Here is a 13,238-nt window from a genome sequence, read left to right as displayed (position 1 = left end):
TACATACATACATATACATATATGTACATATAATTAATAAAATGTATGAATTTGGCGTAACGGATTTGTCAAATATCCGACCTCTCCTCAATTTGACCTAAAAACGAAAAAAAGACAAAAATAGAAACACTGTGTCTCAGATCTCCATATGTATATTGGATATTGTTGAGTAACTCTTAGTTAGTAATTTAATATTCATATACAATATTAATTAAAAAATAAATGCGATTTAAACGCGGAGTCAGAGCCGTTGTCGCATCGAATTTCCAACGACTCCGACTCCAGGCAAAAAGCCACGACTACACAGCCCTGAATAATACACATTTCGATTATACAGCTCCCACTTTTTTACTAAACATATGCTTTAAAAATACACGGTAAAAAACGGCAATTAAACAATTACACCATGTCTAGCGCCGCGAATGTACATAATTACAAATTTAAATATTCTTTTTCCCCGTCTACGAAATTCAAAATTGCGGACGGAATGTGTAATTAATTTCAGAATTTGAAATAAGGTTATAATTGAAGCAACGAAAACTATCTACGGAGCTGTATTATAAAATCTATTTGAGAATAAGTGAACCGTTTCATGGTGGCGAGACTATCAAGTGAGCTTAAGATACAATTAAGCAGTGCCTTAGATATAATATAAATTAGACTTTTTTCCTATCTTTATGTGCATAGTTGAACATAATAAATTTGCTCAACTGTATACGCACGTACACCTTGTATAAATCAACCCAACAATTAAAAATAGTGTAAACTATGTATGTACAAATTTGTGCTGCACGATAATGTGTCGAGACACGCTCAAGATACGCAGCGTCCTTAATGGCGAATACATACTACATCCATTTGCAAAATGCTTCGTAAATTTTTATCAACTCGATAAGTACCCTCATTCCAGCAGGTAAGTGCCATTGCACCCAAATGCCATTCAACCCCTATCATAGTTTGAAATCATAGAGATTACTTTGTGAATACCCACAGCCTATCGTGAAATTCGCTGTGTAAGGTTTTGACAAGCCTTCTTAACTAATTCCAACTTACTAATCTCGCTGTGCAATATTTCGGTCAGGTACTACATTGTACGAATATTCAAACAAAATTAAAACTAGATAATGAAAATGGTTTCACGACAAAACTTCCTCATTAATAGTCTAGTCTCATTTAATATCAAGTCATCATCATCATTCATAGCCATTCGCCATCCACTGCTTCCATTCATTTCTGTTTTGGGCGACTCTCGTCCATCTCATCTCACATACTATTCTGATTTCATCCACCTAACTCTCCTGCGGCCTTCCTTGCACTCTTTTACATTCACTCGGGGACCATTCCAGCACTTCTTTCTTCCATATATCGTCCATTCTTCTAGCTATGTGGCCCGCCCATTGCCATTTAAATTTCTTCACTCGCTTCACTATATCAACTACAAAGTAAGAAATTTCAAAACTAAGAGGGCTGGACAGCAGCGCCTTGTCCATACAAACGTACTATACTTCTCCCTTCCTCAATTATGGCACTAGAGAAATTATTTTTTAATATGCTATGGATATCCACCATTGGGGTGCATCTATCGTTTTATTTTTTTGATTAATTATTTTTTATAGGAGCTAGGAGCCGCCAAACATCTATAAAATCGCCTCTTTTTTACACCCACGAAACGAGTCCAGCGTGCTTATTTAACTGTCGATTTAAAAAAAAATACGCCGATAGATGCACAGAAAGTATCTTTCTCATACCGATGATGAATTTTTTTTAAAAATTGGTCCAGTTTTGGAGGAGAAAATAGGAGAATACGAAACCTCGATTTTGTCAATTTAAAATACATTTTATCTGGTCGAAGCGCAACTGTCGCATTCACTCAATATATATATATTGATATATATTGTCGCATTCACTCAATATATATATCGAAGAAAGGAACGGTAAAAAAATTAAGGTTTCGGCTGTACAGCCCTCTTAAGGACTTAAAATATAACACCCTGTTCTTGATCAGCTGAACTATTTGCGCATGTAAAAATAACGGTAGCACGCCTGATCCATGCTATGCCATCCAGGTCAAAACTTATCCCCTGGAGTGTTTTTGGGATCTGGGTCACTGCAAGGAAAGTGAATTGATGGAAAGTCGAAAGATAGAAAAAAATAAAATCGATTCATCGAATCGTCGTTAACGTGGGTCGGGTTTATCCATCTCTTTCATCATAATATAACCCCTGGCACATGTTAAAAATCTTTCAAATCTCTAACCCCGACCTACACTAACGACGAGTCAACGAATCAAATTTAATTTTTTCCATTTTTTGACTTACCATCAAGTCACTTTCCTCGCAGGACGGCAACCAGTGTTTTCGGTGATATTTTATTTCTTGTATTGATATAGGTTTGACAGTGGTCGATAACGGTGATTCCCATATTTGAAGAAATGTAGGAGAAACACAAGATCGTACGAAAAAAAATTCGCTTAGATATCACAAACCGTGTACATTTAAGATTAAAATTGACCAAATTAGTACCTCACTTAAAAACCCTTCACAAATCGAGCACAAGGATTGCACTAATTTGTATGCTATTTTCTTGCGAGTCATACATATCATATGTATATATATACATTGTAACATAACATACGAGTTAAAGATAATTTTGAGCATGTGCATTTTTTATTTAATTTTATCTACATATTTATTTGTCAGAATTTGCTTAGCTATAAAATTGTGGTATCAAATTGAGCGTGGAAATTTTTGAAGCGTTGAAGTGGGGCATGGCACAAAAAAAATCCAGATTAGACTACAGGTAAGGAGATTGCTATGGGGCTCACCTGTTGAATGAAGAGCGGTTCGTCCTCGATGAGGGGTCCGTATCCGGCGTACCAGGTGCGACAGAGACGTCCTGGATGGGCACGCTCAGGCTGCCATGCAGCAGGCGGCGGTGAACTCTGACACCTGAGGGTTCGCGGTCTTCGAGGACCGGACCTCAAACACGACACCAAACCCCCAACAACACTCACCACGTCACTGTCACCATCACTAGGTTTTTCACTGTCTTCCGGTATATCGGCTACGACGACGGCGCGTCCGTCGTCCGCGTACGCGAGTTGCACTTTCCTGGGCGTGGACGTGCGGCGTTCATCCACTATCTTGGAGACGACCTGGCCGTTATCCTGGCGCCAGCCGAATGAAAACGACTTTTTGACGACGGCTGTGTCGTAGACTTTCCTGTGTGGAAATTCGAGTGATTTGCGGTTCACCCGATTGTCGGGGGGCGGTTTCCCCGAACGAAGTCTATCTCTGAAGACGACGGCATCAGAGCGAGCTGGGGCCGTTGGCGAGGCCCCCAGACATCCTTCTGGCCGATTCATGGTGGCACGTAACAAACTCGACTACAAAGATGCTCTCGATAGTTGGCTCGCGCATAGCGCGTAACCGAAGTGGCACCGCCTGTAAATACAAAAACGAAACATGAAATTATTTAGGTACTAGCTGTATTACCCGGCTTCGCTCAGTGTTTATAATATAAACCGCTTAAACATGACTAAGCTAATTTAATTAAAAAAAAAAAAAAATTAAAAAAAAATTTAAAAATTAAAAAAAAAAATAAAAAAAAATTAAAAAAAAAAATTAAAAAAAAAATAAAAAAAAAATAAAAAAAAAATTAAAAAAAATTTTTTTAAAAAATCAAAAAAAAAAATCAAAATTTTTTTTTGCCTTCTAGGGCTTCGCCCTCGGCGCCCCCCTGAGCCTTTGCCTTCTAGGGCTTCGCCCCTCCACGCCCCATGAGCAATTGCCGTTTAGGGCTTCGCCCCCCTTAGTTAATGCCTTTTAGGGCTTCGCCCCTCCGCACCCCCATGATTAAATGCGGTCTAGGGCTTCGCCCCCCTTAGTTAATGCCTTTTAGGGCTTCGCCCCCCGCGCCCCCAAGATTAATTGCCGTTTAGGGCTTCGCCCCCCTTAGTTAATGCCTTTTAGGGCTTCGCCCCTCCGCGCCCCCATGATTAAATGCCGTCTAAGGCTTCGCTCCCATGATCAGTTGCCTTTTAGGGCTTCGCCCCCCACGCCCCCAAGATTAATTGCCGTTTAGGGCTTCGCCCCCCTTAGTTAATGCCTTTTAGGGCTTCGCCCCTCCGCGCCCCCATGATTAAATGCCGTCTAAGGCTTCGCCCCCATGATCAGTTGCCTTTTAGGGCTTCGCCCCCCGCGCCCCCAAGATTAATTGCCGTTTAGGGCTTCGCCCCCCTTAGTTAATGCCTTTTAGGGCTTCGCCCCCCGCGCCCCCAAGATTAATTGCCGTTTAGGGCTTCGCCCCCCTTAGTTAATGCCTTTTAGGGCTTCGCCCCTCCGCGCCCCCATGATTAATTGCCGTCTAGGGCTTCGCCCCCCTTAGTTAATGCCTATTAGGGCTTGCGCCCCATGAGGCTGGGCCCCCCGGGCCCCCTTCGGGGCCCCACGGGGCTGCGCCCCTTGTGGCGCCCCCTTTTGAGCCCCATGGGGCTGCGCCCCATGAGGCTGGGCCCCCCGCGCCCCCTTCGGGGCTTCACGGGGCTGCGCCCCTTGTGGCACCCCCTTTTGAGCCCCATGGGGCTGCGCCCCATGAGGCTAGGCCCCCCGGGCCCCCTTCGGGGCCCCACGGGGCTGCGCCCCTTGTGGCGCCCCCTTTTGAGCCCCATGGGGCTGCGCCCCATGAGGCTGGGCCCCCCGGGCCCCCTTCGGGGCTCCACGGGGCTGCGCCCCTTGTGGCGCCCCCTTTTGAGCCTCATGGGGCTGCGCCCCATGAGGCTGGGCCCCCCGGGCCCCCTTCGGGGCTGCGCCCCTTGTGGCGCCCCCTTTTGAGCCCCATGGGGCTGCGCCCCATGAGGCTGGGCCCCCCGCGCCCCCTTAGGGGCTTCACGGGGCTGCGCCCCTTGTGGCACCCCCTTTTGAGCCCCATGGGGCTGCGCCCCATGAGGCTGGGCCCCACGGGGCTGCGCCCCTTGTGGCGCCCCCTTTTGATCCCCATGGGGCTGCGCCCCATGAGGCTGGGGCCCCACGGGGCTGCGCCCCTTGTGGCGCCCCTGGCGGGGCCCCATTAAACTACTCGCCTTGCGCCCCCGCGGGGGTGAATCCATTGAAACGAAAAAAAAAATCGGCGCCCATGGATCGAAAAAAAAAAAATCGAATCACGTGTTCGATGACGTCACCGATCTACGGACGAAGACGACGACGACGACGACGACCAAGGATATTTACATACATACAAAGTCTCTTTCCAAATTATAGATTAGATATACACTAATGTTGTATCCGATGACATATCATCGCATGGGTGTTGGCATATTAAGTTATTAAATAAAAAAAAATCAAAAGAAATGTGTCGTCGGTCCCCACGCGGTCGATTTTTTTCAAATACCTTTAATATTTATATTTAATTGTTTAATATGACAAAAAAATGGTAAAAACTACCTAACTACATATAAACAATATAAAACAGCGAAGAAAAATTAATTAATTAAATAAATTTTCAATAGATGGCGGTAAATTCTCAGCCTACAGGAAAAATTAGTAGCGATCAGTATATATAGAAGTTTTTTTTTATTTTTTTATTATATCTACGTTTTGACAGTAGTTTAGCTGTGATGTACATATGTATGTCAAATCGAAACGACTATTATAGTACGGCGAGCGTTATCTCAGACAGACAGACAGACGGACAGACCGACGGACGGACAGACAGACAGAATAGCGATATTACATATAAATATCAGCTAAATTGCGTTTATTTTTTGCTTGTGGCAACACTTTTAGATACATTTAATATATAATTTCGAAAGAGACTTTTATGTAAGTATGTATATATCTTTAGTTGGGAATTTCGTAAACAAGTCAAAATTTCTGACGTGTCAATTTTTTTTTCGATTCAAATAAATTCAATAAAAAAACATATGAATATTTACTATTAGATTCGCCACGTTTAAGCTGTTTATATTACAAATACTGAGCGAAGCCGGGTAAAACAACTAGTATTATATATATAAAAACGGACTGTCGCTAAATATATTTGTATATTTGTATATTTGTATGTATATTTGTATATATGTGACGGACGACCAACCGTCAACCAGTATGGGGAACAAAAATTTTTTTTTTTTCATTTTTTTCATTTTTTTCATATTTTTCATATTTTTCATATTTTTCAGTTTTTTCATATTTTTCAGTTTTTTTCAGGTTTTTTCAGTTTTTTTAATTTTTTTCATAATTTTCATAATTTTCATTTTTTTCATTTTTTCAGTTTTTTAATTTTTTTAATTTTTTCAGTTTTTTAATCTTTTTCATTTTTTCAGTTTTTTCATTTTTTTCATTTTTTCAGTTTTTTCATTTTTTTCATTTTTTTAGTTTTTTAATTTTTTTAATTTTTTCAGTTTTTTCATTTTTTTCATTTTTTCAGTTTTTCAATTCAATATCTTTAACTTTATTTTTATTTGAGTTTCAATTCCTTTTCGAAACCACCCGTTGAAATCAACGGGCCCAACACTAGTGTAATATAACATACGATATAAAAACCAAAAGGATTTTTTTTCGCCCTGAGTGGGTCTCGAGTCCGTGAGCCTCATACTGATAGTTCGAACGCGTTACCGTTGAGCTAATTACATATACGAAATTTGGCTTTAAATTAATAATCTTATGTTCTTTTCGTACATTTGTATCATTATCATCTACACCCATTCACCATCGACTGCTGGATAAAGGCTTATCCAACACGCTTCCACCCGCCTCTGTTTTGCGCAACTCTCATCCATCACACCCCACACATCTTCCTGATCTACCCATCTTCCCTGCGGTCTAATTTTTACCTTTTTGCATTCTCTCGGGTACCATTCTAGCACTTCTTTTGTCCATTTTTCTAACCACATGGCCCACTCATTGCCATTATAATCTCTTCACTCTATCCATTATATCCACACTTCTCAAACACGTGTTCCGCTTTTTTTGTCTTTCATCTTAATGACAAGCATACAGCGTTAGCATACCTTGAGTGCGTTAGATTTGTGTAGTATCTTGGCGATCGATTTCCAAGTTTCATATCCATACGTAATCACTAGTAAAACAAATTGATCGAAGATCTTTTTCTTCCCTTTTTCTGGCATTTTTATTTAAAAACGGCATTCATTCGTCCAAATGCATTCCATCCTGATTTCATATAAATTTTATTCTAATAATGTACCCAATGATATTTTATCAGGCATATATTATATGTATGAAGTCTATAAATATAAATATTATGTAATGGTTATTAATTGAAAAATTTAGCGGAGACTCAGTAAATGTCAATATTTTTTGTTATATAATTTAAGTCGATATTTTATAAAAATTTTCGAAGTTAAGTTTCAAAAAGTTGTAAAATTTTATTAATATAAATTTTATTCTAATAATGCACCCGATGACATTTCAACTGACCTATAACAAGTAATTATTAATTAAATAACTAAAATTCGACATTAAACAATCTAGCAACTAAAAAAGCCTTTTTGAGCTAGTGTGACCAAAAATCTAAATTTTGAAATTGAATAAAAAGTACCACTCTCAAGTGCATATATGTAAATAATCATTATACGTATACATATGTATGTATACTAACAGCGATATGATGCTCACAGTTACATAAATTTTCGGATTCAATTAATTCCTTTTATAAACAAAATATTACGCCACAAGTGAAATTTTATTTAAATTGAATTGTGTTTTCACTATTCGAAATGCGTAACAAGGGAATATTTTTAATTTTCTACGTTATGCATATAAATCGTCAAGCCAAACAGTTACATATATTTATTTCGCGAGCGATCTCTTTTAATTGAATTATTTTCTACGTTTTAATTATTTGGAGTGGCAGATGATTTTTTTTAAGCGAACCCATAATTTTCATCAACTGTAGAAAAATATTTATGAAATTTTCCCGCATGGAATTGCTTTACCACGGCTGAATCATTGTGACATCTCAGAAGTATTAAATTTGGCATATTTTATCCATAAAAATATAATTACTTATTGTTTACTAAAACATACTGCGACGCATGTGCCTCGTAATTCGTAAGCTACAATGTATAATAAACATTTCATTGTCATTTGAAAGAGTGTCAATGGTGAATAAATATAGAATGACATTGGAAAAAAAAATTAAATTTCACTCTACTTTTACCGGTACGGTAAATACATACATAGATGTAATTAAATCTTTGACGCATTAAATATGAGATTCGAAGTCTAAAAAATAACCTAACTAATGATGCAAACTCACAAAATAACCACCGAACAATCGAAGGAAAAGATTATCTGTACAATTCATCAAAAGTATCTGCATCATCATTTCACGAGTCATACTTCAAACCAACAATTGAAATCACCTTCAATCATTTAATTGCGCTTGCAATTGGTTTTTTTTTTAAATCCTGATGTACATATGTTTATTTATATATTTAATTATATTAAATATAACAAGTTTCAACTTACCATTCTAGATAGATCTTGATAAACTTTGATGATTCAAAACAACCCTGAAACAAGAGAAAAACACAAATTTAATACATAATAAACTTAATACATAACAAATTTAATACATAATAAAGTAAGAGTGAATTCTGGGTGTGGTATGGGTGACTCGCCGCATTCGCCTCGGCGTAATGAATTCGTTAAATATTGATCAAATAATAATTACACAAAGAGAGACAGAAAAAAAAACCACTCAGTAAACGCGTCGAAGCCGAGCAACGCTGGTCATAAGTATACGTAGTACACACATGCGATATGAAACGATACAAGACCGAAATGGAGGTGAAAATGTAACAACACCACAAGAATAAATATTATCACGCTCTAATTGTAACCGCAACAAATGTGTTGATAATTTGCATCGCAAGCCGGGGAACTTGCGGTCACTGGCGAGGAAGTTGACTTATACATTAATGTTATTTATCTAACCGTTGAAAATCTAGTGTTTATTTGTGTGTATGCAAATTTCGACGAAAGGTTACACACCGCAGTTTTTATCGCGTTGGGCTCATAGGTTACTTTCGAGCTCATAAGTCACGGATAATATGTATGTACCCTACGGTAATGTTTCGATGTTGATCTTCTGAATCGTATCGATGATTATCGTGATGGATGTCGGAATAATACTGCAATTTATACGCGATTCGTCAATTAGACGGACACGTTCTAAACGGGTTTCAGCCATGTCAATATTTGCGTTGACAATTCTTTTTTCTATGTTTGCTCAGTGCATAAGTGCGACAACATTCTGCTCTCATGATACGCAGCAGTTGACTACGAAAACCCAACACCAACGAAAGGCTAAAAAAACCGTCTCGATTGTACAAAATTAAGGAAAAACACAAAAATTCGAGAGCAGCAACTATAAGAAAACAAAACATATGTATGTATGTAGATAAAAAAATCAATTCAGAAAATCGAAATCGTTCAATACAAAGATAGATCAGCCCGAGCAGAGAACTGTCAGAATGTAGCGTGGGACGTTTAGCCGTAACACGTAATACATATGTATGTACATACATAGTGAAATAAAAATATATATGAGAGATAATGAGAGCCAAATTTTATAAGATTTATTTATTTAATAGTTTTGGACCATTGTGGCATTACAGGAAGAACCTAATGCGCCACAATGCCCAATGCCCAATGCCTACATTTGAAAAAGAAATAAAAACATGATATAAAAACAAGTAAACTGTAAATAAAGGAAAAAAGCAAAAGCAGAAAACATGGTAAAATAAAATAATAAAAAATAAAAAAAGTAACAAAAGGAAAATAATACATCATTCAGAGAGAAAAAAAAATAACAAAAGTTTAAAAATTAAAAATAAAATCCATAAATCCCTTTCTTTGTTTACACTGAACAAAATTAAAATAGTATATAAAAATGTACAAAGGAGAAAGAAAAAGTAAAATAAAATAAAACAAAATATGAATAAAAAATAAAATCATAGCGAGGCCCAAATGGAAGAGAGTAGATTAAGATTCCACTCATTCATCACATTCAAATTAAGAAAGTAATGATGAGCGCAGGTTACCAGATAAATATGTTAAGATAATATCCGATAATCTACGCTCCCCAAGGTGGAAAATATCACATTCAGGGACAGCAGCAACGATTTCATTGAGAAGTCGAATAGCTCTTGGAATAGGAGCCATTCGAAAAAGAACTGTGCGAGCAGCAGGTACAACCATCAAATGATGATGTCTACCACGCACATAATTATTAGGGACATAAAGTCCCAACTGTTCCAGCAACAACGGGCATGATGTATTAACACGCAATAGCTGGAGAACGAAACGAATTAACGAGAAGTATTAAGATATAGTGCGAAAAAGATAAAGTTATAGCCTGTAAACAATAAAAATATGACAAAACGATAAACATATAAGGCTACAGGCTAGTGGGCAAGGGGTTAGCTGTCACCGTCTCCAAAATTTTTGGATTATTAAACGTGTTTATTACGATTATATTTCACCATCGAATTAGCGGAAGCAGTTTATATCTCTATCGGCGGCCGAACCTCGCAAACTGGCATCCACTCAGTTTTGGGCAACTCTAAACCATCTCATTCCACACATTTTACAAATTGCATCCACCCATCTCCTCTGTGGCCTTCCTTGCATCCTTAATGATAAGAACACACTGAATAATACGGCACGGCATGCCTAGGTGGATTCCAGTTGTGAATGGGCGTGTTTTCATGTCATTGTTAAGTCGTACGATCTTAAGTTTCTCCTACATTTCTTCAAATATGGGAATGCATCTATACGTGTTTACGTATTTTTTTAGACACTTTTAAACATGCAAAAAAAACACAACACCCCTAGTCCATATACATGGTACACAGTCCGAAAAATCACCCCCCTGGAGTGTTTTAGGTGATATTTTATCATTTTATTTATTCTTGCATGACAGTGATCGATAACGGTGAATCTTATATTTGAAGAAATGTAGGAGAAACTTATCGGTTGCATATGTATATGCATACACGTGCGCCCTCCCAAGCATATACATTCTGCACGTGCAAGTACATCCAAATTCGGTTTGGGGAACATCCATTGTTTGCGGACGTAACGTCCCATACCACTCAGTGTGTTTTCACCCTTACACTATTTCAGGTACCATTCGAGAACTTCTTGCATCCATTAATCGGCCGTTCTTCAAACTACGTGCCCAACCATTGGCATTTTAACCTCGTTCAAGAGTATAATGCACATACATATTTAGAGTATCGGATTCATCCATTTCTCAGATTGTAGCAGAAGTGTAGTGTAAATTTGAGTAAGAATTTAAGTTAAAAAGTTAAAGTTGCAGATGAATCTCCGGTTATAAATATACATACATATGTATAGCAATAGATCAGGCTGAATATTATTATTATAGTAAGCTTTTTATTATTTAACTTTAACTTTTATTTTCCAATAGTGTTTTGCCTGTTGACATTTCAACAAATGGTTTTGTAAGCATTTATTATCAAAAATTAAAATTGGATGTTATTTTGAAACCAACAATATACATACTTTGATAGAATATGAATACAGGAAAAATAATTGCATTAATAAATCAATTTAGCCAAATCGTATGGATGATACCTTTGCCCTCTTAGGACGCGATATTATGATCAATTATAAAATATTAATTAAACGTTAATCTTATTCATACGAACGACATGTTAAACGACGTGCCTGGAGCATTATTTATTGTGACAAATCACCTCAGATAAAAAACAACATCATTTTTGCATAACAATCGAGCCCCGAGGAAAACGGTAGCGTGCCGTGATTATGTACTGTGTTCATACATATCCGCATCCATTATAATATTTATATGAATAGGTCTCTAAAAAATGAGACAGCCGTCAATAAATCTATGAAAATCTTGATCGCGACGCAATTCTAGTTTGAAAACATCGGACGCGTTGCCATTGTTCGAAGAATTTAATCAGCATTAATGTAATTCATCACCAACGCGCATCTGCATTCGTAATGATGAATACGACTCGAGTTTACGCATATGAAATTGATCAACAACGCAAGACGCATAAAAACAAAAACATTCTCAGCTCTCAGACAACCTCCATGCAATCGTATTTGATTCATATATACCTCAAAGCAGAAAATGCATCCTTCATGTTTCACCTTTGTGAAATATAGGACGTGTACCAAATTTTCAAGGTGTCAACGACTGACGAGTAATTGAATGATTGAAAAAAAATAACAATGCAACTGATGTCATTGCGAAAGCGTCATATGATTGAAATCGATCACCGTGAACCAATTTTATGCAATTTAAATATGCAAACCAGACACACGATTGTTATAAAACGGAAAGTTCATTGAAGACTGCCCGGCGTTGTTTAAGTGGATGAAAGTTGAAAAAAAAACACCTTTAGAGGCGTAGACACATAGAATCATACAGCACGGCATGCCTAGGTAGAATCCAGCGGTGAATGGGCGAGGAGTCTTATGTCAGTGTTAATTCCTATGATCTTTTTATTTCGACAAGTTTTTCCTACATTTCCTCAAATACAGAAATCATCGTTATCGATCACTATCAAATCTATGTCAATACAAGGAAAATATATCACCAAAAACACTTCATGGGATAAGTTTTGGCCTGGCATACATATATCAGGCGTGCTAGCGTTTTTTGTACATTCGCAAAAATATCTAAAAATAAAAACACTGTCTGCGCCCTAAAGGGATCTCTTCTAAAACCCGTCTAAGATAGAGATATTACATAATGTATTTGGTTGTTCGAAGCTAAAAACTGTGGTTTTGCATAGCGGACAAACATCTATTTTCATAAAATACACATGTACGTACATATATACATATATAGAAGATAAACATGATAGATACGCAGACGCAAAACTACATACAACAGTTTCATTTTATAGAGCAATTACGCGAGCCGTTTCATTTGTAGGTACAGTATAAACGAAACTACGTTTGTAAGTGCAAATAGAATGGGCAAAATGTACTTTAGTATCCCATTTTCTTTCACGTTAAGCTTTCCATTAATTTTCCCTGGGAAAGAATTCTCAGAATGTAAATGAGGTAATTAATGTGTCATAGTACTCGTAGTTTTTTTTAAGTCAAGATGAATTTGAATATTAAAAAACACGAATTTTCATTGAAAATATTCATTCATGCCATTTAACACTACATTAATTACTCAATTATCTGCGGTCCGAAACATTAAACGTT

At 37.6% G+C, this 13,238-nt stretch overlaps 2 protein-coding genes and 1 long non-coding RNA gene across 5 annotated transcripts in view; 1 reads left to right on the top strand and 2 right to left on the bottom strand.

Annotated features, from left to right (window-relative positions):
- LOC143914760 (uncharacterized) overlaps nucleotides 1-13,238 on the bottom strand; it is a 1,424,209-nt gene that overhangs the window by 56,583 nt on the left and 1,354,388 nt on the right. The gene's annotated exons all lie outside the window — the stretch shown is intronic.
- The window catches only part of LOC143914749 (uncharacterized), an 82,480-nt gene that overhangs the window by 50,696 nt on the left and 18,546 nt on the right, over nucleotides 1-13,238 (bottom strand). For both annotated transcript variants that reach the window (XM_077435061.1, XM_077435062.1), the window contains exons 2-3: nucleotides 8,487-8,530; nucleotides 2,825-3,443 (exon numbers count right to left, since the gene is read on the bottom strand). In XM_077435061.1, the coding sequence (XP_077291187.1) occupies nucleotides 2,825-3,364 (540 nt within the window). In that variant the 5' untranslated portion in view covers nucleotides 3,365-3,443; nucleotides 8,487-8,530. The remainder of the gene's footprint in view (nucleotides 1-2,824; nucleotides 3,444-8,486; nucleotides 8,531-13,238) is intronic.
- On the top strand, nucleotides 2,312-7,520 carry LOC143914763 (uncharacterized). The gene is made up of 3 exons (XR_013260851.1): nucleotides 2,312-3,478; nucleotides 5,264-5,998; nucleotides 6,514-7,520. It is a non-coding gene; the product is annotated as an uncharacterized LOC143914763 (long non-coding RNA).

The sequence above is a fragment of the Arctopsyche grandis genome, chromosome 7 (genome assembly GCF_051622035.1).
Source record: "Arctopsyche grandis isolate Sample6627 chromosome 7, ASM5162203v2, whole genome shotgun sequence".
Taxonomy (NCBI): domain Eukaryota; kingdom Metazoa; phylum Arthropoda; class Insecta; order Trichoptera; family Hydropsychidae; genus Arctopsyche; species Arctopsyche grandis.
Note: the sequence above shows the minus strand (reverse complement) of the source record. Positions and strands in the feature narration are given on the sequence as shown.